The sequence below is a fragment of the Protopterus annectens genome, chromosome 7.part0 (genome assembly GCF_019279795.1).
Source record: "Protopterus annectens isolate FY-2018-M chromosome 7.part0, PAN1.0, whole genome shotgun sequence".
NCBI lineage: Eukaryota > Metazoa > Chordata > Ceratodontiformes > Protopteridae > Protopterus > Protopterus annectens.
In genome coordinates, this window is record NC_056739.1 from 570,118,735 (window position 1) to 570,146,188 (window position 27,454).

A 27,454-nucleotide genomic window follows, 5' to 3' on the forward strand; every position below is an offset into this window, starting at 1 on the left:
ATCAGTCCAGATCGGGCTTCTACACCAGGTTCTTTTTGGTGCCAAAGAAAACGGGGGACTTGAGGCCCATTCTGGACCTCTCTACCCTGAACCTGTCAGTTGCCAAAGAGAGATTCCGCATGGTCACATTACAGTCCATCATTTGCAAGAGTGCGACTGGATGTGCTCATTAGATCTCCAGGATGCTTACTATCACATAAAAATGCACAGAAGCTCCAGGAGGTTCCTCCGCTTCCTGCTAGGAGTCTATCATTACCAATTTCGAGCCCTACCCTTTGGTCTCTCCACAGCTCCCAGGGTGTTTACCAAAGTGATGGCAGTGGTAGCAGCTCACCTGTGTCTTCAGGGGATTCAGGTCTATCCGTACCTGGACGATTGGCTCCTCACTGCTCCCACCAAGCATCTACTCTCCTAAACCAGGGATTATTTCTTGACTCTTGCTCTGCATTTGGGGATCACAATCAATGCATCCAAATCTCTCTTAGATCATGTACAGGTGATAAACTACATTGGTGCCAGGATAGATGCTCTTCAGTGCAAAATATTCCTGACCTCGGAGAGAGTTCAGAACCTGAGGATACATGTCTCCCTGATCTACCATTCTCATCTCTTAATGGCGGAATCAGTGTTGAGGGCCTTAGGCTTGATGACGGCGACCATAACTCTCTTCCCATGTGCTCGGTTACACATGAAAATTCTACAGTAGACTCTAGTTGTACAATGGTCCCTGTTGGAACTGCCATTGACATATCCAATTCAACTCAGTCGAGTCTGTCAGTCGTCCCTGCTATGGTGGATGTGTTCTCCGGACATTTTGGAGGGACGACCTTTTGTTCCAGCCCCGGCCCAAACCACAGTGCACAGATGCCTCCCAACTCTGGTGAGGGGGACATTGTTTGGGCAGGACAGTCCAAGGTCTGTGGTCCCCCATAGAGACCAGCTTGCACATAAATGTCTTAGAGATGAGGGCGGTTCCGGACAGTCAGACAACATGTCAGTAGTCTGGTATATCAACAGACAGGGGAGGGACCAGATCTTACCCCCTTTGTCGCGAGGCCATGAGAGTGTGGGAATGGGCAATATCCACCAGTCGCTTTCTCATCACAGTGCATATTCCGGGACGATCCAACATCCGAGTGGTCTACTGTCAATAGCGGAACAGGTCTTCAGCAAGTGGGGTCAACCTTGCTGCGATCTCTTCATATCTCCTTCCAGCGCGAAGTGCAGCAAGTTTTTCACTCTGGACCCCCTCCCAGGGGAGTCCCCCAGAGACGCTGTAGTTCATGCTTGGCCTCACGGTCTTCTATATGCTTACTCGCCAGTACCTCTCATTCCAAGGTTTCTACAGAAAACTCATCAACTGGAGAGCAAAGTGATCCTCATTATTCTGTTCTGGCCTCGCCAGGTATGGTTTCCCTTCCTTTGGTCTCACCTTCTGGCTCCGCCTTGGATCCTTGATCCTATTCAGGATTTTATTTCATACCCTTCGGGGGTGCCTCATCTGAATCTGGACAGCCTGAAGCTCACAGCTTGGCTGCTCCAATTCCCATGATTGCTAGGACTCCTGGACTGTTCTCCACAGTTAGATCTATTTTGGTGGCTGCTCATAAGTCTTCGACCAGGAAGGTTTATTGCAGCAAGTGGAAACGTTTTTCCCTTTGGGCCTCTCAAAGGTGTTTAGACCCTTTCACGGCTCCTATTTCCACCATTCTTGATTTTCTAGCTGATATTTTTCAACATGGAGCTAGTTCTTCTACTGTCAGAGTTCAGTTGGCTGCCATTTCTCATGTTCATGTGGGTGAGAATTCTGCCTCTCTAGCCTCTTCCAGACTGTGTAAAGTCTTTATCAAAGGCTCCTTTTGGATACACCCCCCGGTCAAAGATCCTGTTCACCCATGGGACCTTACAGTGGTTCTTCAAGCTTTCGTCGCCCTGCCTTTCGAGCCTGCTGCAACTGCAGATCTGAAATTTTTATCTTGGAAAAACAGCTTTTCTGTGGCTGTTACCTCTGCAAAAGAATTACAGGCTTTGTCCATCAAAATTCCTTACATGATTTTTCACAAAGATAGGGTTTCCCTTCGAACCAATTCATCCTTTCTTCCTAAGGTGGCATCACCAGTCAATATCAGACTGTCAATTTGCCTATGTTTTTTCCTAATTTTACTAAAAAGATGGAATACAAACTCCACATGTTGGATGTTCATAGACTGTTGTTTCTGCTTACACAGGACAAAAAATTTCCGTAAATCTGATCAATTGTTTGTATCTTTAGACCTGTCTCCAAGGTCACTGTAGCTAGATGGATTTCTTCATGCATCCTACAGGTCTATAAGGACAGAGGCATGTCTCCTCCAGGTCAGGTGAAAGCTCATTCCACTAGGTCCATGGCTACATTTGGTCTAGAGTGTTTTTGGATGATTTGTTCTGCAGCTCCATGGTCCTCATCTCGTATGTTTATTTCTCGTTACAAATTGGATTTGACTTCCAGAAGGAGAGCATCCTTTGGCTCCGTGGTGCTCTGGAATATCCATCCATGAGGGTCTCCCAGGAGTTTAGTAGCTGGGGACTCTGTCCCACAGATTGAACACCAAATGAAGTAAACTACTTCAGATAAAGAAGTTATATGTACTCAACTTAACATTCCATATGAGTAGTTGTACTTCATTTGTCTTCATCCATCCATCCCTCCCCCCTTCCCCCGGATCTTGGCATATGATCAGCCTACGTGCTGCAGTACAGGTCACAGGTAATTTTTTTTTTTTTTTTTTTCAGGTCTGGTTCTCAGTATAAGGTTCAGCAAACTCAATTTGGGGATGGAAGGCAGTGGAGGTGTATTATGGGTAAGGTGAGGAGTTTGGAGCTCGGAGCTGATGCTAGTAAAGTTGCCGACTTGGATCCGATACGGATCCGTAACCCCACAGGTTGAAGACAAATGAAGTACATCTACTCAGATGGAACTTTATGGTGAGTACATAACTTTTTTCCTTCCATCCCAGAGCATTGGGCAAGGCAGACTCCAAACAAACCATCACATGTTGGATCAGGAAAGCCATCTGTCTTTTCTACTCCCACCATGGGAAAAAAAAAACCCAGTGGGAGTAAAGGCCCATTCCACAAGGAAAATGGCCACCTCCAAGGCTTTCCTAAAAGGTCTGGACACTGCTTCCATTATGGAAGCAGCCACATGGTCCACTGTCCACACTTTCACCAAACATTACAAGCTAGACCAAGTCTCCAGAGCATGTGCAGGATTTGCCAGGGCAGTCCTACAGGGCTTTGTAGAATCCTGTTCTGCATCCTCCACCCTCTCATCCAACTAAACTGTGGTACTCTCCCACAACAACAATATTGCAACATAGGAATAGAAGGACGTAGAATAGTTGTGTAAAATCTTACCATAACCATAGATGTCCTTCTCTTCCATGTTGCAGTATTCCTTCCCACCCACCAATAACCCCCTCATCATTCTCCTTTCATCCCAGCATCTCCCTGGACCTATCTATCCTACAGAAGGACCCCAGGGTCCCATACCTGACAGCACTGGCATCTTCTCCTGCTGGGGTTTCTACTCCACCTGCTGAGCATCAAGTTCTGAAGATTGTGCATGCAGACATCACATTTAATGCCCCTGGTTTATGGCCTTGCATGTGACATCCCACACAGCTGCAACAGCCAAGCTGAAGCTTTTGTATAATAGCCGACGTACGAGTCGCCTGAGGCCAAGAAATCCCACAAGAATACTGCAACATGGAAGAGAGGACATCTATGGTTATGGTAAGATTTTACACAACTATTCTTTACAAATATGTGATAAAGAATAAACATATCACATCACTATAAGTAAGCAAGTGAAATAGTTCAATATAATGCCCCCCCCCCAAAGGAAATGATGAGTAAGGGGAAAGTTTAAGAACAAGTTAGTATCAAGTTGTAGAGGATGAAAAACAGGTGAGGGAGTTGAGCATAACAGGTATAGTAAAAGTGACATTAACCTGGAGCAGTGTAAGCGCACAGCCATGTGTTATTTAGATACTGTTTTAACAGTGTTTTGAAAACTGCTAGGTTAGGAATTGATCTAGTAGCTAAGGGGAAAGAATTCCATAATTTTGTGACAGAGTACAAGTATTGACACTGTCCTTTCTTTTTTGAGGGTTTTTATATGGTTAGCATTTTTTTCTCCTCTGATCTTAGGCTTCTGTTTGTCTGGAAGGTTTTGACTAAGTTGCTCAGAGCTGGACAAGGCAATGGGTTTATAGATTAACTTGTGCATGGTTAGTAGTTGGATGTGGTAGAGTTGGTTGGGGAATTCAAGCCAATTAAGGTGTTGTAGTGATCTACAGTGGTGTGTTGTGTGCATATGGTATTCAGAGTTAGTGGCAAACCTTGCCACTTTGTTGTAACACTGTTCCAATTTGGATTTAATAGAGAATGGTAAGTTGGTAAGAATAGTGGCACCATAAAATAGGGAGTGAAGCAAAAAGTTTTAGCCATGGTGAGTTTAGTGGAAGTGCTTAGGTAGTGTTTGGTTTTATAGAGAAGTAGATGGTTATCAATAATGACTCCAAGCAGTTTTGTGTGCTGTACTTTCAGTAATTGTATTATCTGTTGAATGCATCTTGAATGGATATATATCAAAAGTGACATTTTTTGAATGGAAGAGGGTTTTTTTTTTAGGGTTAAGGAATAATTAAGGAAGAACTTGACCATTTAGAGGCTCTGCCTGTGTCCATTAGAGAGAGGTGCCACACCAGGGATGAATTTCCTCTTCCCCATCCAGTTGGCCATGTTATACTTGAATTGGGTTAGGGAGGAAGTCTGTTTTACATGTATGGGGAACCTGTACCGGAAAAGAGGGTAGTCTCTGGGACTCGTACCTTTCTCTCCAGCAGGTGCTATTTGTATCATTGACGAGGTTTAAGTCTTTAGAATGGGCAGTTCTTGTGGTGGTGGTTTTGTGTATATGCAGGAGGTTATCATCAGGGTGGAGTCCAACAATGCCTTGTGTGCCAGGTATAGTTCTCCTCTCAACAGCCTGTAGTAAACTGAATACAAGGATAAGACTTTGAGGGGGATCCGCACAAGACATGTTATTTGTGGTCTGTATTCTTTTAGTGAAGAACCTCTGTGGATGTTCCAATTGGATGTTTTTGGTTAGGTACATATCGGATGATAGGTGTGATGAATGCCAAATACATTTGAATGACCTTGGACCTCGATGCCGTAACTTTTCTATGTTATGCAACTTGCAATGATTTCCTCACTACTGCAGACACGTGATAATCAAAGGTTAGATTGTCTACATGTGTCCCCAAATCCCTGACTTGCTGGGTTGACTCTTAGGGGTTTGTTTTGGGCCAGTTTTGCACCCTGCCATTCAGGCTTACTGCACAACTGGGAAACCATACTAGGTAGGGCGAAAAGAGGGCCCTTATCACAGCTCAAAAGCGATATCTGGGAATGCAGATCATTTTATTTACGTGAATGGTTGGCTCCTGGCAGAACCCATTATGGAAACGCTTATCCTCGCAAGTGTTTACTTAAGACATGTTTGTTTGGGGGGATCACACTGAATATTGCCAAATTTCAACTGAAACCTTCCTAGGACTTGACATTCATATGTTACTGGCTGGTCACAATCAGCTGGCCATGCTACCTCAGGAAACAATTTCATCAGTAATCTCTGAAGTCAAGGACTTGCTACAGGACAGGCAACCATTAGCCACTGTCATTCTGAAGGTGTTGGTCCTGATGGCTGCTTCTGTACAGATGGTTTCCCATGCCAGTCTTAACATGAGAATTTTACAATGGAGTCTTCAAACACAGTACGATCAGTTGTGGCAATCCATGGATCACAAGATCAAATTTTCACAAGCGTGCAGAAGGAGCTGGAACTGGTGGATGAACCCTTGAAACTTTTCAAAGGGAGTACCATTCATCAGTCCACTGCAGAGTGCAACAGTAACCATGACCACATTAGTCCAATGGTGGGGGGGACTACTTGAGACAAGATGGTTCATGGTTGGTAGACCCCAGAAGAGGACCTGCTGCACATCAGTGTGTAAAAGATGAGGGTGTTCCTCCTAACACCGTAGGCCTTTCAGGATTTGCTCCCTCAAGGTGCAGTTGCCTTATAATCAGACAGTATAGCAGTTGGATGGTACATAAACAAGGAAGTAAGAATTTGCTCCTACTGTATGTGCAGACAACAACGAGAGATGGGAGTGGGCTGTGTAAGCACAAAGCTTCCTGATAGCAACTCATACCTGGATTACCCAAAGCAGATAGATTACTGATATAGTCTCAACAAAGTAGCATGCAGCATATTCAGGAAGTGGGGATGGCCTTGCTGCAATCTTTTTGCTTCACCATTCAACACCAAATGCCCTCAATTCTACAGTTAGATTTCTTCAGGAAGGTCAAGGATCATTCTCATAACTCCCTTCTGGCCCTGCCAGGTTTGGTTAGCCTTAATGTGGCCTCACCTGAAGTAGATAATGAATCAGTTTCTTATTTCGCAGAGCCCATCTTTGCTGAATCACCCCCTCCAAGCATCTTAACCTAGTCATTCAGTCCTTTTATTTAATTGCATGGTTTCTCCAGTTCCTGTAATGGCCAGAAACTATTTGTTCTTCTGATGTGATTGAACTTGAGGCTTTTCAGAAGTCTCCTATGAGGATTTGTAAAGGAAGGTGGAAGGAATTTTCATTTTGAGCCTAAAATAAGAATTTACTACCTGCATCAGCTGCCCTTTAACAGTTTGTGTCCTTTTTATCAGAACTTTACAGCAAAGGTACTAGTTTTTCTTCCATTAAAGTGCATTTAGCACATTGTTTCTTTTCATGATGGGTTCCAACTTTCTTTTCTAACCTCACACAGATTATGTAAGACCTTTCTTAAAGGCATCTTTCACTCTAGACCTCTTTTTCTGAAAGATGCCTCTGTATGAAATTTGATTTTTCTAATGGCGAGTCTAACAAAATCATCATTTGAAGGGAAACGAAGCCTTATGCTTAAGTTCCTGTCTTGAAAGATAGCACTGATGGTTGCGGTCACTTCAGCCAGACAGTATCAGAGCTTCATGCACTTTCATAATATCCCTATATCGACTTTCATCCTGACTGGGTTTCTGTGAGGACCAAACCTACCTTTATCCTTAAATTGGCCACTCAGAATAGTCTGAATTAATTTATTCATTTGCTGGGTTTTTTTCTACAAACACACTAACAGAAGGCAGTATCTCCTTTATTGTCCAAATGCATGTCCAAAGGTCAGTTGTCAATCTCCTCTCCGGTCCAGCTGGGGAATCTTGAGGCAATGTTACAACTGCCTCATGTACACAGACAACCCTCTCCTCCTCCCAACAAATTCCAACACGTGAGAGATGCAACCATATAGCCAAACTGGAGGCTAAGCTCTCTCAACTCAGTACTGGTATAACCAGTCAGGAGGAGAAGGAAACCACACTCACTACAATTCCAGTCTCACATAGACCTACCACAACAGCAAACCAAACACATAATCACACAAAAACATACTCGGAGGCTCTAAATAAAGATCTGCCTAAGCAGCAGAGACCTCCAAAGCAGACACCCAAGCAACCGCTACCCCAAAACAAAACACGTGCAACACATATCTCACAAAGCCAGTGTGCCGAACAGTCATAGCCCTTAAGACTAAACAACACACCTGATACACTTGTAATAGGTGACTCTATCGTCAGGCACACTGACGTCCCGCTCACCAGGCTGAACAAGGAGAGGGTTACGGTGAGCAGCCTGTCGGGCGCTAGGATCCGCCACATAACACAAGCACTCGGGTCACTCCAAGGCAAGTACAAATATGACTCAGTCATTGTCCATGCTGGTTTGAATGACCTGAGACGTACCTCCCTGGACTACATGAAAAGAGACATAAAGGAGCTCTCTGAGCATGTAGCCCTGGCCGGTATGACCCTGACCTTGAGTAGCATCTTACCCTCACCAAGAATGATGCCACAATATGAAGACAAGATGATCAATTTCAACAATTGGCTTAAGTACTGGTGTCATTCAAAGGGGATCCAATGCCTGTTAGCTTGGGATGATATGCTCGACAAACCACGATGCTTCGCTAGGGATGGCTTGCACCTGTCACCCCTGGGCTTTCAGATATTGGCAAAGGCTCTTGCTACCCCCATAGTGACTTTTTTAGGCAAGGCTCAAAAGACAAACCCACCTCCATAGGTATCACAAGGGATAAGAAACTAAGAGTAATGCTACTCAACGCCAGAAGTCTAAACCTCAAGATGCATGCACTCAAAACTCTCCTTAGCATGGCGAACATTGATATCTGTGCAGTAACAGAAACCTGGTTCAGGACTCCCGAGAGCACCCCAGCACTACCAGGTTATACCTCATACCATGCTTTTCGGCCCCAAAACTTGGACCGAACCACAAAAGGAGGGGGAGTATCGATATTCATCAAAGACACCCACACCTCCAGGTTGGTGGCAAAGCACGAAGCATCAGAGACTATCCATGTGCAACTAACAGTGGGTAAAACTGCCTTCCAGTTTAGCCTGCTACAGACCACCCTCCCAAACCCAGGAACCTCACTCGGCCTTCCTGAGAACACTGGAAAATATGAAGGTCTCTCCAAACAATTATATCGGGTGACTTCAACTACCCAAACATAGACTGGGAGCATTACTCTAGCTCCAACACCCTAGCCCAAAAGTTCCTAGGATTTATAAACTCAAATGCTATGGAACAACTTGTTACCACTCCCACAAGAGGGGAAAAACATACTGGACTTGATCATCACTAACATGGGGACTCTATGCTCCAGACCAGAAGTGTATCCCTCACTGGTAAGATCAGACCATAAACTAATCTCACTGGATATTCACATCCCGACCCCACCCCCTGCCCAGAAAACCACAGTGAAAAACCTCTCTAAAGCAAATTTCACACTCCTCAAAACCGAGGTGGAATCATTCAAAGCCCCCGGGCCTGTGGAAAATACGGCCCAGACCGCAGAATCCTTTATAAACGCATTCTATGAACACCTTCAGGAATGCATGGATCATGCGATCCCAAATAAAGCCAAGACCCAATCCTCCAAAGGCAGACATCCTGTCTGGTGGACCCCAGCCATAAACAAGCTATACAATAGAAGGAGGAAGCTACTAAATGATAGAGCAAAATCCCAAAAAGGGAAGGCATCACTGATCAGTATTAGCAAAAAACTACGGGCACTCATAAAATTGTCTAAGGGCAGCTTCGAGAGAAAAATTGCACAGGACACTAAGGATAATCACAAGGCTTTCTCTAGTTATGTTAGGAACCTGGGTGGTAATTCCCAGATATGCTCAGAATTAGTCCAAAATGACAAAAAATACACTGAACCCACAGACATTGCCAACATCCTAGCTGACAGGTCCAGCGCAAACTCCCCCCCCCCCCTCCCCACCAAAAGGGAAAATATCTATCCCAGCAGAGTGCTGCCCCCCTCACATCTCAGATGCTCAGGTAAGAGCCGCCCTCTCCAAAGCAAAAAACACAGCATCAATGGGACCAGACGATGTCCCGGGCTGCATCCTACATGAACTCCAAGAAGAGCTAAACCCAAACATAAAACTACTGTTCAATCTCAGCCTTACTACAGGATATGTGCCCAAAGAGTGGCGTACAGCAACAGTGGTCCCTCTCCATAAAGGTGGTTCCTCAACGGATCCTGGAAACTATCGCCCCATAAGCCTGACTAGCTTGGTCTGCAAAGCTATGGAAAGGATCATCATGGACCTCATAAATAAAGATATTGGGGACCTACAGACACTGGATCCCACCCAGTTCGGCTTTAAGGGCAGGTCCTGCCTCTTAAACCTGGTTGATTTCTTTGAAACAGTCACCAAGGCGATTGACGAGGGGAAGGTGGTCCACACAGCCTACCTGGACCTCGGAAAAGCCTTCGATACAATACCCCCCTCTGGCATTATAGATAAGCTCACCAGCTTATATATAAACCCCTATGTCACTAGATGGATTGCAAACTGGCTCAAGGACAGAACCCACATGGTTAGAATTGCTGGAGCCATGTCAGACTCCAAACCAGTTACAAGTGGTGTCCCACAAGGCTCAGTCCTGGGACCTCTCTTGTTCGGTACATATTTCTCGGAGGTACAGGCCAACACGGAAGGACTGTGGCTGACCACGTTCGCAGATGACTGCAAACTGGGTGCCATAATCGACTCTCCAGCCGACACAAGCATCCTCCAAAAGGGCCTCATAGAAACATCCAATTGGTGCCAGAGCCATGGCCTCAAGCTAAATGCCAAAAAGTGTATAGTCATCCCCTTTGGCAGAAACAAAGTGCCCACAAATTACCACATAGGCAGTAATCCATTAAGTACAGAAGAAGTAATTAGGGACCTGGGGACCCAAGTTGATAGCAATCTCTCATTTGACAACCACGTGGCCAAAGTGGTTAGAAAAACATTTTATATAGCCCACCTAATCATGAAGGGATTCACATCTAGATCAGGGGAGGTATGGGGGAGGTAATCGTGCCTCTTTACTCATCCCTCATAAAGCCCATAATTGAGTACAATGCCCCTTTTGGGATGTACCTTACCAGACACCTGCAGCAACTGGAAAGACCCCAAAAGTACCTCACCAAGAGGATCAAAGGGCTCAAACAGATGCCATATTGCTGCCCGGTTAAAGAATCTCCAGCTCTACTCAGTGGCATACCGCCTGTTCAGAGGTGATCTGTGCCTGACGTATAAAGCCATGTCCAACCCGGAATTAATGGACATGCTGCACCTCAGAAAATCCAAATCCCATCGAGCTACGCGCTCGAGAGACTCGAACCTCAGCACTGAAATAAATAGGACATGCTGGAGGGACAGATTCATAACCCAGAGGCTCCTTTCACTCTGGAATAAAATCCTAGTCCAGGTTAGGCAGAGTCCCTCATTGACTCTCTTCAAGAGGAATCTTGATGAGTTGGATGGGAGATCGTAGGTTTACCCCGGGTATCACTTTTGTGTCACTTTCAGACAGAGGCACAGTATACTAACCTCGAAAAAGGGCATAGCAAAATAAATTTAAAATGGGTGGCGAAAGCCAAACACATTCTGGCTAGGCTTATAAATGCCCTAGGGCAGATAGCCTAGTATGAACCTATGTACATAACTAGTTAAGATATTACTTGGAGATCACAAAACCTTTAGAAAGGGTGATCAACTTTTGATTAGTTTCTCTTTAGCTAGATCATCTCCAAAATCGCTTTGGCTAAGTAGATATTAGAATGCTTATTATATTTTTATGCCTCCGCAGGGTCATCATTTGGCCATGTCACAGAATGCACACTCATTTAAGGCTCTGGCTATGTCTAATGCCTTCTTACATAACTTACCAATAGAAGAGAATGTAACGGCTTATACCAGTCTTCACTTCACACCATTGATATGCATTACAGCTTGAATATATTTTTCAGGACTAGAGCTTTCTGTGGAGCAGTCATTTAAATGGTTTGTTGGCTTATGCCTCCAATGGTAGCTTGGGACTATACAGGAATTTGCGTCTGGACAGGACCTGAAAAATATGTAAGTGAGGTACTTAATACACTGTTAAAGTTCTCTGATCTCTGTCTGGACACAAGAATGACCCATCCACCTTCCCTTTCCAAACTGTCACCTGTAGGAGGCAAGTTACATTTTTTTCCATACCTTTTTATTTAATTCTTTTACAAGGTTTTTCTTTCACCAAGTTGTGACATATTCGATCTGGAGTGTTCTTGCAGGGCAGGGAGAGATGCATATGGGTGTAGCTCAGGCTTGTGAGGTGTTTATTTCATTCTGTAGAGGGCACCAATCCAGCACTTCCAGTGTCTGGACAGACACCAAAGAAATGTATTTATTTATTTATTGCATTGTTTACTGGGAAAGTCCACTTGGCCTAAAAGAGCCCATTTTCAGTGGAGGCACGGGGAGAAAAGCTCCGACAAGAACATAGATACAGAAAAAAATAAACATTAATTGGTACAGAAGTAGATACAGTGCTACACATAGTGATTACATTAATATATAAAGAATGTATACATAAAAACAGGAATGTAGTTAGTTTGATTACAGTATGTACAGAATATATACATAAAAGCAGGAATATAGTTGGTTTGATTACAGTAATATGTACAGAATATATACATAAAAGCAGGAATATAGTTGGTTTGATTACAGTAATGTATACAGACTATATACATAAAATCAGGAATTTCATTGGTTGCCAGATTAGTTCAATTAGAGAGGTATAAACAGATATATTAATCAGCATTATTGTTCCAGTATCAACAAGTGATGAAAAAAATAAATATTCAGAAAATATAGGTCACTAGTAGCGAAAAAGCATAGGGAGTTTTGTTGCCACGTAAGGAGAGGGGGAAGAGGTTAGATTATAGAGCAGGTATATAGCCAGGAAGAGTTGGGATTATTTTTCAGTGTTTGAAAGTGGTGGATGCTGTCTGTGTTGCTTATGGAAGGTGGAAGTGAGTTCATAGTTTGGCGACGGTGAAGGTAGAGGAGATGACCAGCAGGTAAGGTGGGCTTTTCTACTTTTAGAAGTAGATGATTTTCAGATCTTAGTAGCCTGCTTGGTTGGTATTTGGCAAATAGAGTTGAGAGAGCAGGACAGTCTGTGAGTCTGTAGATTATTTTGTGAGCTGTAGTTGAGTGAGAGATGATGGGGGAGTTCCAGCCACCCTAATTGGTTCATTGAGTTACAGTGGTGAGATGAGAATTTGGCCTCGGTGACAAATTTGGCTGTTCTAACACTTATCAAGTTTGGATTTTGTAGAATGTTGGATATTAGTGAGGAGAGGAGCAGCATAAAGGAGAGAGGGTATTAACGTAGTTGCAAGGGTTTGTTTAGTAGAGAGGCTAAGAAAGTCTTGGTGCCTGTAGAGCATACCAAGCTTTTGGTGCGTTTTTTTTTTTATTTGTGTAGGTCAAATTTAAGATGTTTATCTATAATAATGCCTAGTCATTTAGTGTGTGGGGCAACTTCTGTAGTGGTATTGTCTTGGGCTTGTATAGCAAAGTGTTTTTTTGTCTAGAGGAGTGGTTTTCTTAGGGGAAAAATTACTATTTTTGTTTTTTGGATTTTAGGGCAAGATTAAGCATCCAGGATTCAGTAGAGGTGAGGACATTCTGGGAGATTTGCTGGACTTCAGAGCTGGAATTCGCAGTGCATATTATTGTAGAGTCATCAGCATGCTGGATTACTGAGTATTGCAGGAGAGTGGAGTGAAAGTTGTTAATAAAGATGCTAAATAAGAGAGGACCAAGCATGGAACCTTGGGGTACCCCTGTGGAAGTACTGAGGAAGAGAAAGTAAGATTGTTGCCATTTGGTGGATTGCTGCCTGTTGGAGAGAGCTGTTGAACCATTGTAGGGTAGGTGGGGAAATGTGGAGGGTGGATAGTTTAGAGAGGAAGATCTTGTGGGAAATGGTATTGAAAGCTTTGGCGAAGTCGAGAGAAAGAGAAGTGACTGACTGTTTTACCAGAATCTTGTGCCCTATTAAACTGTATCAAGGAAGGAGAGGAGGGCAGTAGTGGTGATGTGTCCTGGTCTTAAACCATTCTGAGTGGATTATAGAATTTGGTTTTCAAGCAGGTGGTTGAAAAGTTGGGCATGGATGCATTTTTCCAGTGATTTAGAGAGAGGTGAGAGAATTGCTGTGGGTTGAAAGTTTGTGGTGTCTGTGTTTGTGCCGCCTTTGTGTAAGAGGAGAATGAATGCTTTTTCCCAGATGACTGGGACTAGGGATTCTTTAAGTGATCTGTTAACGAGTATGCTGACTGGGAAAAGCTGTAGAGTTTGCATTTAGCTGCAGGAAGTGTGGGGGTAGATTCACAGGGGCTAGAGTACGGGGTTTTAGCTTAAGTAAAAACATGTTTTACTATGGCAGTGGATATGGGGGAGAATTTTAGGTTGGAGTTGAGGGTAGGATTGTTTTCTGGGTTGATCATCAGCTGTTTTGGTGGTGGTAACTGTAGGAAAGGTGGTGCTAAGTTAGCTATGGTGTCAATGAAGTAGGAATTGAAGAGGGTGGCATGTACGGCAGAGGTTTTGTGTGGGTCAGGGATGGGTTGCTTTGCGAGCCTGGGTGTAATAGTTGATAAGGGCCAGAATTTTTTTGGGATTATTTTTATGTTGGCTTTGTAGGTGAGGATAACAGGCTTTTTTATCACTGGTTATTAGACGTTTTGCCTGGTTACGGAGTTGCTTATATTGCAGTAGAGTTAAGGTGTCTTTGTTTTTCTGCCACGTATCCATTACCCCTTTCCAGTTTATGATCATATTTATATACAAAATGTAACATTCCAGTAGGTATGTAACTTAAATTTCTTGATTCCATTATATAGCAAGTCTGTCTGCAAGACAGACTGCTAGTCTAGCTTAACAAATAGTTGCTGCAGCATAAAATGGTCACAGTTGTACTTTACAACAGATTCCAAGTTCGCATTCAGTGAACATTCTTAGCACTTAATTGCAGTTGAATAAAAAATGTACATATTAGGATGACGAAGTATTTTAATCTTTAGTATTACCAATATCTTAAGTGTAATGAGGTAAGTGAAAAGATGTCTTTTTCTCCATCTCTGTTCAAAATAGTGCAGCTGTAATAGTACCTGTTAACTGGATGAAAATGTGCATCATTACTGGCACTGAAGTCTTCATTACCATTTAAATTTCATAAGGTCAACCTCAAAACAAATTCTTCAACCTCTGTTTGTACTTATCTTAACAATTTGCCCCCCCACCCCCCAATGTATCTGTTAGCCCATTCCAGTTTATGGTCATATTTTTTATACAAAACATTTTCAGATTCTGCTGCATAATCATTGCTAGATTGACAGTCACTTGGCCAGTGAACATGAAGGGGAGGGGCACTTTGTGCAGAAACTGACAAACTCTGGTCTCATGAATCTGAATGTGATCTTGTGGGACTGCCATTCAGAGTACCTTCTTTATCATGTATGCTTGTTAAATTTAGTAAATGTACTTTGTAAAAATGTGCTTAAAAAGACTTGCTCACCTTTTTGTTTTAATATGTTGAAATTATCTCAATTACTTTTCATACCCTAGAGCCTGTTGATGGAAGGAGTCCAAAAGATGCTAATTTTACCTTCACTCCACAGTGATGGCCTAGAAATTCTTTCTTCCTTGATTACAGCGTAAGTTGGTTTCTCTTGACTAAATCTCCATTTGTGGAGAAATAGACCTAGCATGTACCTTTGTAGTTATTTTATTGGAGATGCTGTCTAAAATTTCTATTTTTTTTTCTACTGTTTACATTGCTAGCCTTTTAGAGAACATACTAGTGGCCTTCCTTTAGGGGGCTTGGAACACCATCAGAAGAATATCATGCACACTTTGTTAATATTTGGTCTGGCATCTGATAAGGAGGTGATGCAGCACAGCACTTGGTTCTTTGATTTTTGCTCTGCAAAGAGTGTAGGCTCTATTTCTAATCCATGACAGTGTTGAGCTTGATACCAATTTCCCAGCATTACAGCTCAGAAACAGAAGTTATGTATTCACCATAATGTTCCGTCTGTGTTGTCCATTTGCATTCTTCCGTCTGTGTTGTCCATTTGCATTCTTCCTAGACAGTGGGTTCAGGTCCAACTCAGCTCCTTTTTACAGCTCGTGGATACTGAAAGCTCTCAAGCTCCTCCCTTTACCAATAATGTCCTAATCCTCCTCCATACCTCAGGTCTTGTTTGCTGACCTTTTTGCTAATTAGAAACTAAGGAGCAACCATTGTATGAGAAACCAATATCTGGAGCTCAAAGGTAGGAACATTGGCTCGCTTAGTATCTTCTCATTCTTCCAGAAGTCACAAACAAAATAGTAGAGGGTTGGAGGGAGGGGATCTGAGGAAGAATGAAAATGGACAACACAGATGGAATGTCATGGTGAGTACATAACTTATCTCCTGTCAATTTTCATTTGTTCCTCAAAAAGTGGGCAGAGTCCCCAGCTACTTGAATCCCTGGTGGACTCAAAGGAAGGTTATTCTTGAGCACTGTTGAGTTGACGGCTTATCTTCCCCTAGAGACCACATCCAGTGTTTCATGAGTAGTAAAGGTATGAGGGATTAGCCCAAGTTTCAGCAGCGCAAACCTCGTCCATGGAAGATCTGGATAAAAATACTGATGAAGGTGCCATGGACCCAGTTGAATGAGCTCTTAAAGTTTGGCAAAGATGAACCCAGTTTGTTGTAGACAAAGGGAATATAATCAGTTAGCCACTTGGCTAAAGCTAAGTGGCTTACCCAATTTTGATTCCAAAAAGGAGACAAATAATTGATCTGATTTTCTGAAATTTTCCTTTCTATGTAAATACAAACTTAACTGTGTGTGAACAGCAAGCAGGTGTAACATGAATTAACCATTGTTCATGAAATTTGGAACTAAAACTGAAAGACTGACTGATAAGATTGTGACACCACCTTAGGAAGGAAGAAAGGATGGGTTCGTTCGTAATGATACCCTATCTTTTTTAAATTAAATAAGGGGGCTTAGAAGATGGGGCTTGAAGTTGAGACCTCTTCTAACAGAGGTTAGGGTTACTCAAAAGATAATTTTCCAGGTTAGAAATTTTAGTTCATGCTTTGCTGACTGTTCAAATGGAGATTGAGTCAAAGCTTGTACAACTAAATTGCAATCCCATGTTGGAGTTGGATCTTTAAAAGGGGGTCTAAGAAGAAAGGTTCCCCTTGTTAAAGGCCTTACAAAGTTTTTAAAAAGCTAAGGTGGAATTGTTTACTCCTTCATGAAAGTTCGAAATAGCAACTAGTTGTACTTTAATAGTCGAGGAGCTAGCCCCTTCATTAATTGTAGCCAAAAACTCAAATGTCCTGTTGCTGAAAAAGGGTCTGTGTCTTTTTGTTGTGCCCCCAAAAAAAAAACAAATCGTTTCCATTTACTTCTGCAAATCTTCCTAGTGGAAGCTTTATGGGAAGACAAAATGTGACCGACAGGGGAGGGGAGAGTCTGGGCTGTCTAGTTATCAGTGGAAGTGGAGAAACCATGCTATGCAGTCAACTTTAGGCCTAAAATGTATGGGTGAATACATGTCTGGTGAGACAGGTCATCTGGAGTTGGATCCAAAATCCATGGTAGGTGAAGTAGATGAGGCCAAAGAAAGGGGAACCAAATCTGGCGAGGCCAGTAAGGGGCAATGAGGATGACTGTGCTCTTCAATCAAGATGATTTGTGGAAAAGCTTGGGGATTTAAAGGAGTTGGGGGGGTAAGCATAGAGGAGACTGGGGACAATTGTGGAGGAGGATGTCTCTTTTTGATTCCTCCAGTGAGAAAGGTCAGGGCAAAGAACCTGCTGCAGTTATTGAGGAGATCTGCAAAGAGGTCGCAGCAAGGTTGGCCCCATTGGTGGATTATAATTTCCGTAACTCTCATATTGAGAGACAACTTGTGAGGCAATAAAATGGGCCTGCTCAGCTATTCTCCTATCCCATTGGATTTCTCTGGAATGTTTGTTGCTGTCAGAAATTGTTAGGATGAGATGGCCCACTGCCACACACTCAGAGCTTATCAACAAAAGGGGTAATATCTGGTTCCTCCTTGTTTGTGACTACCAGACCACTGACGTATTTTCCATCTGAATCGCAATAGACCCAGAAGGAAGAGAGTCTTGGAAGGCCTGTAACGCTAGGAGTACTGCTGTCATTTCTAGGACATTGATATGCATGTTGGCCTCTTTGGGGGAGCAGGTGCCTTAGACTGTCTTTCCCAGGAAGTACCCCTCCCCCCAATTTGGGAAGCATCCATAGTCACTATGGCCTTGAGCTGAAGAAGGATGAAGGGGGCAGCCTTGAAAAATCTGATCTGAATGAATCTACCACAAGATTATTTTTGCATGCCTGAGTTATTCTGATCTGGAAAGGCTGGTGCAGAATAGACCACCGAGTTGCTAGGATCCATTGAAAAATTCTCGTATGGTATCTTGCTAATGGAACTAGAACTATCATAACAGACATTGACCCCAAGGCTTGGATAATCAGTCGAGCTTAAGTTGGACTATGTTTTTGACTTGAAATTCTGTACCCTTGGTAAGAGCGGCTGTTAGTGATACTGTATAGAGCAAAGACCCTATGAACTCTAATACTTGAGATAGTTTTAGTTGGGATTTGTTGTGTTTGATGCTAATTCCCTGATGAGAGCACAGCTGGAATACATTATTCTCGTGCGTTTATCAGTAGATGTGTGTTTTGAGTGGTTATGAGCCAGTTGTCTAACTAAGGAAACACCTGGAATCCCTGCAGTTTCAAGTGGACTGCTACAGCTGCCATGCATTTGGTGAACACCCTGGGGGCTGTGATGAGGCCAAAGGGTAGAGTTCTGAATTGGTAATGACTGGCTCCCAGATGGAAGCGTAGCTATCTTCTGGGTCATCTGTTCTTTTTTATGTGATAGTACACATCATGAAGATCTGCTGAGCACGTCCGGTCATCCTTGTGCAGGAAAGGCAAAATGGATTGAACCATCGCTATCTGGAACTTTGTGTACAGAACTGATTTGTTCAGATTGCTGAGATCCAAAATAAGTCTCCAGTCCCCTGTTTTCTTCAGCACCAAAAAGACTCTAGTAGATTCCGGATTCTTTTTGGTCTGGGGTGACCTCTTGGATGACTTTTTTTTTTCTAGCAGGTTTTTTATTTCTTGTGCTGCTTCTTTCCTGTGACAGCGTGGAACATCGGGCATCTTGTTTACCTATGTATCTTTTGTAATCTGTAGCCAGACTGTCTGGTGCAGGGGACAGACAACCCCCGAATGCCATAAGAGGTAGACAGTCGGACCTCCTTTCAGCAGCACTAATAGGATCTGTCAGAGAAAGTGTCCCGAGATCCTTGGTTCTGCAGGCTTCCTCTGCTGCACAGGCAGCATCTTCCATTAATTCCCTGAGGGGCAGAGGAGGAAACTCTTAACTTCACGTGGATAGGAGCCTGGGACTTTCTGAACCTCTTTTTTTTTGACTACCTCATTGATTCTTAAAGAAGGTTCTTTGAGGAGTCAAAATGTATGCCCACTGCAGACAAGGTCTTACAGTCCTGCTCACAACTGAATAGTATGTCTTTAACCTTGGGGCTAAACAACTTCTGTCAAAGGGAGCAACTTGAAGGGCTCAGAGAAGTCCCACAGGCTCATCCAGGCATGTCTCCTAATGGAAATGTGTGAACCTGCTGCTCTTGAGGTACCTTTAGCTGCATGTAAAATGAGCCTCATGGATGGATATGAAGTGGACTGTAGCCAGCTGAGAGACAATAGAGCTTCAGCCTCAGAAGTAATGGTCCCAGAGAGGGATGTGGAGAGTTCTGTAATCAAATCCCTCTAAAGTCTGGTGATGTGTGCCAAATAATTCTGTGACCTCAAGTGCATGCTTCCTAACTTTGTCCAGCGCCTTGGACTCCTCAGTAAGAGGCTGAACAGAGGAACTCTGTTTTGCAAGTTCCTTTTTTGTGGCTGCTGCTACAACCATAACATCTACTGGTAGTTCTTTACTCTAAAATTTCCTACCTTTGAGTGGTGCCAGGATCCTGACGTTTGTCTTGGAGATCCACTCAACAGAGTTGAGTTCATTCCACACCCACTGAGAGAGCAGATCAATGAACTCGTCAGCAGATGGTGTCACCCAAGAGGTAGATGGGCCAGCCCCAGAGGCTTCCGGGTATATTGATTCCTCTTGGGAAGGGTTATTGGTAGACCCAGCCACCCCTTTGCTTGAGGATGTCCAGGATTTCTCCAAAGGAGATGTCGTGAGCTGGTAATCTTGAGGACCTTTCCCCCCTCATCATAATCAATATCTTTCTTGACCGACTCTTGAGGAGAGTCTGAATGCCTCCTTCTGCACTTTCTCTCCTTGTGGACTTTGGTGGATGTTCCAGAGAAGAATCAGAAGATATAAATATGGGTAGCTTGGAGACTTTTGACTGGCTGTTCCTGTGGAGTAGAATGTTGAGCCTCAAGACACTAAGACAGATGGGTTTGGGAAGAAGGATTTGTAGGGGGGGGGGGGGTCGTCCTTCTTAGGAGCAGTGAAAACTCCATTACCTCAAATGCAGAATAATCCATAGAGAACGTGGCTGGCGGTGCTGAGAAGACATGCTTCTGGATAGTCTGTTCCTTCCAACCCAAAGGCAGTCCATTTGAGGCAGGGGTTGGAGCTGAGCTGTCCAATGCTGAGGCTGCGAGGGTCAGAGACTGCTTTGACAACTTAAGAGTTGACTCCAACACTTTGGATCAGGCAATGACACTATGGTTCCAAGAGCCATCTGGCTCGAATACACTCAGCGATGGTATCAGAGTGGAAGATACAATGATCTTTGGGTCTGACATGGACAGCTTTGAGATTCTGTGATCCAAGTGCTCCAAAACCAAAGGTTGGATTGGAGAAGGATCCAAAATAGGTGGAGTAATACTGGTAAAGGTCTCTGAACCAGATGGGGTAGGAGCTGGGAGAACTATCTGAATTTGTGCCAGGAGAACTTTCCTCATCATTCTATCCACATCTACTTCAGTCAGACATCTGGATAAATAAGAAGAGGAAGCAACTGAAGAGGTCCTGGAATGGTAATGTCTCTCTAAGAAAGGTGGTGGAAGGCAAGAGGGTGTGGGATCCAGAGACTAAAGCTTATCAGGTCCAAGGAAGCTTCTTCGGAACCATATGTATCCTATCCATTCAGAAGCTGATGGATCTGAGGGTTTCGCCTTCGAATATGATGAAATTGGATCCAGTCGTTTCTTTTAGATACCTTAAGAGCAGTTCTGTATTAGGAGCAGAGCTCTGCATAAGATCTGGAAGGGTCCAAAGGACATTTCTTGGCCTCTTTTTTTCCTCCATTTTCTTAGGGGGTTTGAGCCCCATATGTTGTCTCAGAAAAAGTGGGAGGAAGTAAACCTTTTTAAAATAAGTTCATTTTTTACGGTCCACCAAGGCCTGAGGATTAAAGGCCTTGCATATTTCACAAGATGCATTCAAATGGCCCAGGCCTAAACAGTAAACATACAAATCGTGTGCATCTGATAAAGGAATTTTGTGGCCACAAGACCTTACATTTCTTAAAACCTGGTCGTTTGTCACCCATTCCAGAGGAAAAAAATCCCACTAGTTTAGTCCAGATACAGATTCTTGGTTTTAGCACTTGAATTTGCTTATTCGTGATCGGCACTTGTTCAGAACTTGTTGTAAGCACTAAATAAGCTACTAATTACTACATCACTCAGCCTTCCTCATTACCTAGAGGAAAACAGCTTTGGTACTTACTTTCCTCACTTGCTTAGAGAAAAACAGCTCTTGTACTCACTTTCCTCACTAATCTAGAGGAAAATATTTTTTTATTCAGGCATGTCCAAGGGTCAACTCCCAGTGTTCTCTCCTGTCTATCTGATGAATCTGGGCATCTTGAGGCAATGTAGACATTGCCTCATGTACACACACAACCCTCTCCTCCTACCACCCAACAACTACAACCTGTGAGAGATGCACTTATCAAGACAAACTGGAGAAAAAGCTCTCTCCAACCAAGACTGAACTTGACAGTCAAGAGGAGAAGGTAAACACTTTCACCACACCACACTCCTCACATAGTCTCACTAAATCTATACCACCAAAATCCACATATACAAGCAAAAACATTTGCGGAGGCTCTCAATAATAATCTGCTCAAGCAACAGAGACCTCCAAAGCAGAAATGCAAGCAACCTCCACCCCCCAACACAACACAAACAACACATAGCCCGCAGACTCAGTGTGCCACTCAACCACAGCCAGTAAGGCAAAACAACGTACATAGCACACTAGTCATAGGTGACTCTATACTCAGGCACACTGATGTCCCAATCACCAGACTAAACAAGGAGAAGGTTACTGTCAGCTGCCTGTCTGGTGCCAGGAGCCGCTACAGAACCCCCACATTCAGGTCACTCCACAACAAGTACAGATATGACTCTGTCATTGTCCATGTTGGTGTAAACCTGAGACGTACCTCCCTGGACTACATGAAAAGAGATATGGAAGAGCTCTCCGATCTTGTAGCCCAGGCAGGTATGACCCTAGCCCTGAGTAGCATTCTGCCATTCTGCCATCATCCAGAATGATACTGCAGTATAAGGACAAAATGATTGACTTCAACAATTGGCTAAGCTTCTGGTGTCATTCTAAAGGGATCCAGTATCTGTCTGCCTCTGATGACATGGTCGACAGACCATGATGCTTTGCCAGAGATGGCCTGCACCTATCACCCCTGGGATTCCGGATACTGGCTAAGGTTCTTGCCGCCCCTATAGTGCCTTTAGGCAAGGTTCAAATGACAAATTCACCACCGTAACAGGAACAGGCAAGCAAAAACTGAGGGTGATGCTACTCCGTGCTAGAAGTCTACATCTCAAAATGCACTCGCTCTAGGCACTCCTTAAAATGGAGAATATCGATATCTGTGTAGTGACCAAGACCTGGTTCTCAAGGCTCCAGAGAGCACCCCTTCACTACCAGGCTATAACTCATACCACACTTTTCGGCCATGTAACCTGGACTGGAACACCAAAGGTGGAGGTGTGTCCATATTCATTAAGGATATCCTCACCTCCAGGCTAGTTGCTCAGCATAATGCATCCGAGGTTGTCCAAGTGCAACTAACTCTGGGCAAAACTGCAATCCAAATTGTAGCTTGCTACAGACCCCCTACCATGCCCCAGGATTCCCACTCCTCTTTTCTTGATGTACTGGAAAATATTAGGGTTCAACCAAACACCCTAATAATGGGCGATTTCAACTACCCCACCATTAACTGGGAAAACTACTCGTGTACCAACTCCTTCGCTCAACGCTTTCTGGAATTCATAAACTCCAATGCCCTGGATCAACTTATCCACACCCCCACCAGGGGCAACAAATCTCCTAGATCTAGTCATTATCAGCATGAGTGACCGGTGTTCCACACCTGAAGTCAACGCCTCATTGGTCCGATCCGACCATAAGTTAATCACCCTAGATATCCACATCCTGCCCCCACCCCCCATTAAGGAAACCACGGTAAAAAATTTCTCCAAAGCCAACGTCATGCTTCTTAAGACAGAAGTGGTGAACGTCATGACACCCATGCAGATGGACAATACAGTTACGACTGCTTGGATCCTACACAATTGCACTTTATAAGTAATTACACGAGTGCATGGATCGTGCTATCCCAAACAGAACCAAGACGCTATCCTCCAAGAAAGGAAAGCCAATCTGGTTGTCCCCTGCCATGAACAAAACTGTACAACAGAAGGAAGAAACTGTTGCAAAAAGAATAAAAATTCCATGAGTGGAGGAGCTCCCTGGTCAGCCTCAGTAAGCAACTGGCGATCCCTGATAAAATCCTCCAAAGCTAGTTCTGAAAACAAAACTGCCACTGATTCTAAAGACCAACCACAAAGCATTCTATAGCTATGTCAAGAATCTCAATGGCAACACTCAGATCTGCTCTGAGTTACACCACAATGGCACTAAATATACAGACCCAGCTGATATTGCCACCATCCTGGCAGATAGGCTCAGTGCTAACTTTACCCCCCTCTCACCCCCTAAAGGGCCCATCTCTATACCCAAAGAATGCAATGTTCCTGTAATCACAGCTGCACAGGTAAGTCACACTCTCCAAAGCCAAGAACACAGCATCCATGGGACCAGACAACATCCCAGGCTGCATTCTACACAAACTATAGAACGAACTGGCACGCCACCTAAGTACCATGTTCAATCATAGCCTCACCTCAGGCTTTGTGCCCGCTGAGTGGCGCACAACAACGATTATCCCACTCCATAAGGGGGGAGCCACCACAGACCCTGGGAACTACTACCCCATTAGCCTGACGAGTCTGGTCTGCAAAGCCATGGAACGTATCATCATGGAACTTATAAACAAAGACATTGGTAATCTCCAAACTCTGGACCCCACCCAGTTCGGGTTTGCAAAAGGCAGATCACGTCTCCTAAACCTGATAGACTTCTTTGAAGCAGTCACCAAAGCAGTAGACGAAGGTAAGGTGATTCACACAGCCTATCTACATCTTGCCATGGCTTTCGACACCATCCCCCACTCTAGAATTATAGATAAATTCACTAAACTAGGTATAAATCCCTATGTCACAAGATGGGTTGCCAACTGGCTCACTGACAGAACCCACACTGTGAAAGTTGCAGACACCAAATCCAACTTCAGAGCAGTGACAAGTGGAGTACCACAGGGTTCAGTCCTGGGACCTCTCCTGTTTGGTATCTACTTCTCTGAAGTACAGGCTAACACAGAAGGTCTTTGGCTAACAAAGTTCGCAGATGACTGCAAACTAGGAGCCATAATCGAAACTCCTAACTATGTGGACATCCTACAAAAGGGCCTCACTGAGGCAGATGCCTGGTGTCAAAGCCATGACCTCAAGCTCAATGCCAAAAAGTGCATTGTCATCCACTTTGGTAAAAACTCTGTACTCATGAACTATAACATAGGCGGTAGTACTTAACATCGAAAGTGTGATGAGACCTTGGGACACAGATGGACGGTAGTCTCTCCTGTGATAATCACATCGCCACAGTAGTCAGGAAATCCTTCTACGTGGCACACCATCACAAAAGGTTTCTCATCCAGAAAAAAACAGGTCATTGTTCCCCTCTACTCATCACTCATTAGACCCATTGTATAGAGTACAATGTCCCTTTTGGTATGTACCTCACAAGACATCTACAACAACTGGAAAGGCCGCAGACATACCTCACAAAGAGGATTACCGGCCTCAAACAGATGCCCTATGCAGACCGTCTCAAAAAACTCCAGCTTTGCTCGGTTACATATCACCTACTCAGAGGCGATCTCTGCCTAACATACAAAGCTATGTCAAACCCTGAGCTGTTGGACATGCTCCACTTAAATCCCAGTCGCTCCGAGCTGCACGCTCTAGGGACCTAAACCTTGTCACTACAATAAACAGAAAATGCTGGAGGGATAGATTCCTGTCCCAGAGACTTCCCATACTCTGGAATACACTGTCTATGTCAAGCAGAGCTCCTCATTAGCACTCTTCAAGAAAAATCTTGATGACTGGATGGGAAATAGGGAATTCACCCTGGGGATCTCTTCTGTGGCTCTGCTCGACAAGGGCACAGAAAAATAATTTTCTTGTGTGGCAAAAGCCAGGGTACCTTTTTGGCTGGGCTTGTATAGGCCCTAGGGTCGATAGCCTAGTACCTACCTATGAACACTAATAAGAAAAGAGGAAGTTCCTTTTTCTTTAAAAAAAAAAAAAAAAAAAAAAAAAGAAAGTGAAAAATTCCCAATGATGGTAACTGAAGGAGCCACCACAAGGGTATAAAATAAGAAAAGAAAATACCAACAGTGATAGTATTAATTTACACTAAAAAGTGTAGAAAGGGTAAGAGAGGAATATTACAGAATATAATGAGAAGATATATATATATATATATATATATATATATATATATATATATATATATATATATATAATATAGGTTTACTATTAAAATGTCGAATGGCACTACGTCGACTGTACTATAGTCGAACACGGAAGTTCGAAAATAGTAATGACGTCAAAAAAACAATCTAGGAATGGTTTTAACATGGGTCGAGGTAGGTGTTCAGTATTATTCAGAACTACAAACATCTCCCCTACCTCGACCCATGTTAAAACACAGTCCTAGATTGTTTTTTGTCGTCGACATTACTATTTTCGAAATTCCGTGTTCGACTATAGTACAGTTGACGTAGTGCCGTTCGACATTTCAATAGTAAACATATATATATGTGTGTGTGTGTGTTTGTGTGTATGTATATATATATATATATATATATATATATATATATATATATATGTAAAATATATTCATATTCTACTTTTACTCACAAACTAGCACTACAGTTTGAGAGCTAACAGCGACCACGTCCGTACGCTAAGGTGGCAGACTAGATCTGAGTTATGGAGGAGGACTAGGGTATTATGGGTACGGGAGGAGCTTGAGAGTTTTCAGTATCCACAAGCTGTAAAAAAGCAGCCCAGTCTGCATCTGAACCCACTTACTAAGAAATGAATGAAAATTGACAAGATCAGATCTGATAATTTACGTAAACATGTCATACTACACATCTTTGGGCTTGTACAGTTCCCAGCAAATACTCTGATGTAAAATAAGTGTTTTATTTTAGGGGGACCAGTCCTCCTTACACCCCCACACCCCTTTATTTTATTATGTTCACTCCAAAGTCATTACGTGTCAGAGAAAACGTGATCAGCAACACAAACTGAAGAACTGTTCTTCATGGTTTTCTGGGGCACTGTGGTCTCTGAGAACATAACATATATGGTTGGTTCTGTGGTGTAAAGCGATGATGCCCAGATTGTGACCCATACAGCACAAGTTCACTTAGCAGTCTGAATGCTGGAGGAGCCAACATGGAGAAGGTGGGAAAAGGATGTGGTAAATGCTTACTGATCTTTTATGGATGGGATAGTAGTGGGGTGCACATTTGTGTTGCACACGATCCTGCTGAAGACTGGGAAGCTTCTAGAGGCATTTGACTTCGAGAAGTGGGTGTTTTGGGGCTTAGTTCACCCACCAAAGTGAGTTAAAGCCCAATAAAACACCCAGTGCATGCCCAAAGGTGATACTAGGCATAAGCCAGAAAATGGTTGGACATGCAGCAAAAAAAAAAAAAAAAAAAAATCAGTCTCCCTTTTAAATTGCCTTGCTGCAGTCATGCTCACACCTAGAGGAACGATTAGGGCTTAAAGGAAAACTCCACCCTCTCATAGAGTTTTAACTCAATCATTGGGTTTCTTTTCTCCCTACAATATGGTTCTAGCACTGTGTTAGCACCAGAAACCTGCTTATACTTTTTAAAACATGTATTTCCTTGCATTGGAGTCAAGGAAGGGAAAGCCCACCTACTTTTTTTTTTTAAACTCGACTTCTCACATACTTTGCAGAGAAATTAGTCTCCACCTGCATGACATACAGACATAGTTAAATCTGTAGTTTATCCTGCCAGGTACTGCTGTCAGTCTTAGATGGGCAATTAGTCCTGCTAATGTCAGGAACACAGCAGCAGATATAAAAAAAGACAGAAAGCTGTAGAACTGTTTTCCACTGTTTTTATTGCAGAGGGGAGGAGAACTTAACACTCCCCTTTCATAGCAAAACAAAGCAATTAGATTAGTCACGTGTTTAAAGGCAATTGTCAACTTTTCTGACAGATTTACATAAGCAGCAACACAGTATTGAACTGCTAAACTTTAAATGTTATTTATAATGGTTTATTTGTTAAGATAACTTAAATGTAGTATCTAAGATTTATGTGAGATTTAGAGAAAATATTTTTTCTTGTAAAGTATCAGTGTA

At 43.3% G+C, this 27,454-nt stretch overlaps 1 protein-coding gene across 1 annotated transcript in view; it reads left to right on the forward strand.

The window, feature by feature from the left end:
• The window catches only part of PELP1 (proline, glutamate and leucine rich protein 1), a gene marked incomplete in the record, with an annotated part of 1,137,423 nt that overhangs the window by 453,039 nt on the left and 656,930 nt on the right, over positions 1-27,454 (forward strand). The window contains 1 exon segment of the mRNA XM_044076299.1: positions 15,131-15,219. Within this exon segment, the coding sequence (XP_043932234.1) occupies positions 15,131-15,219 (89 nt within the window).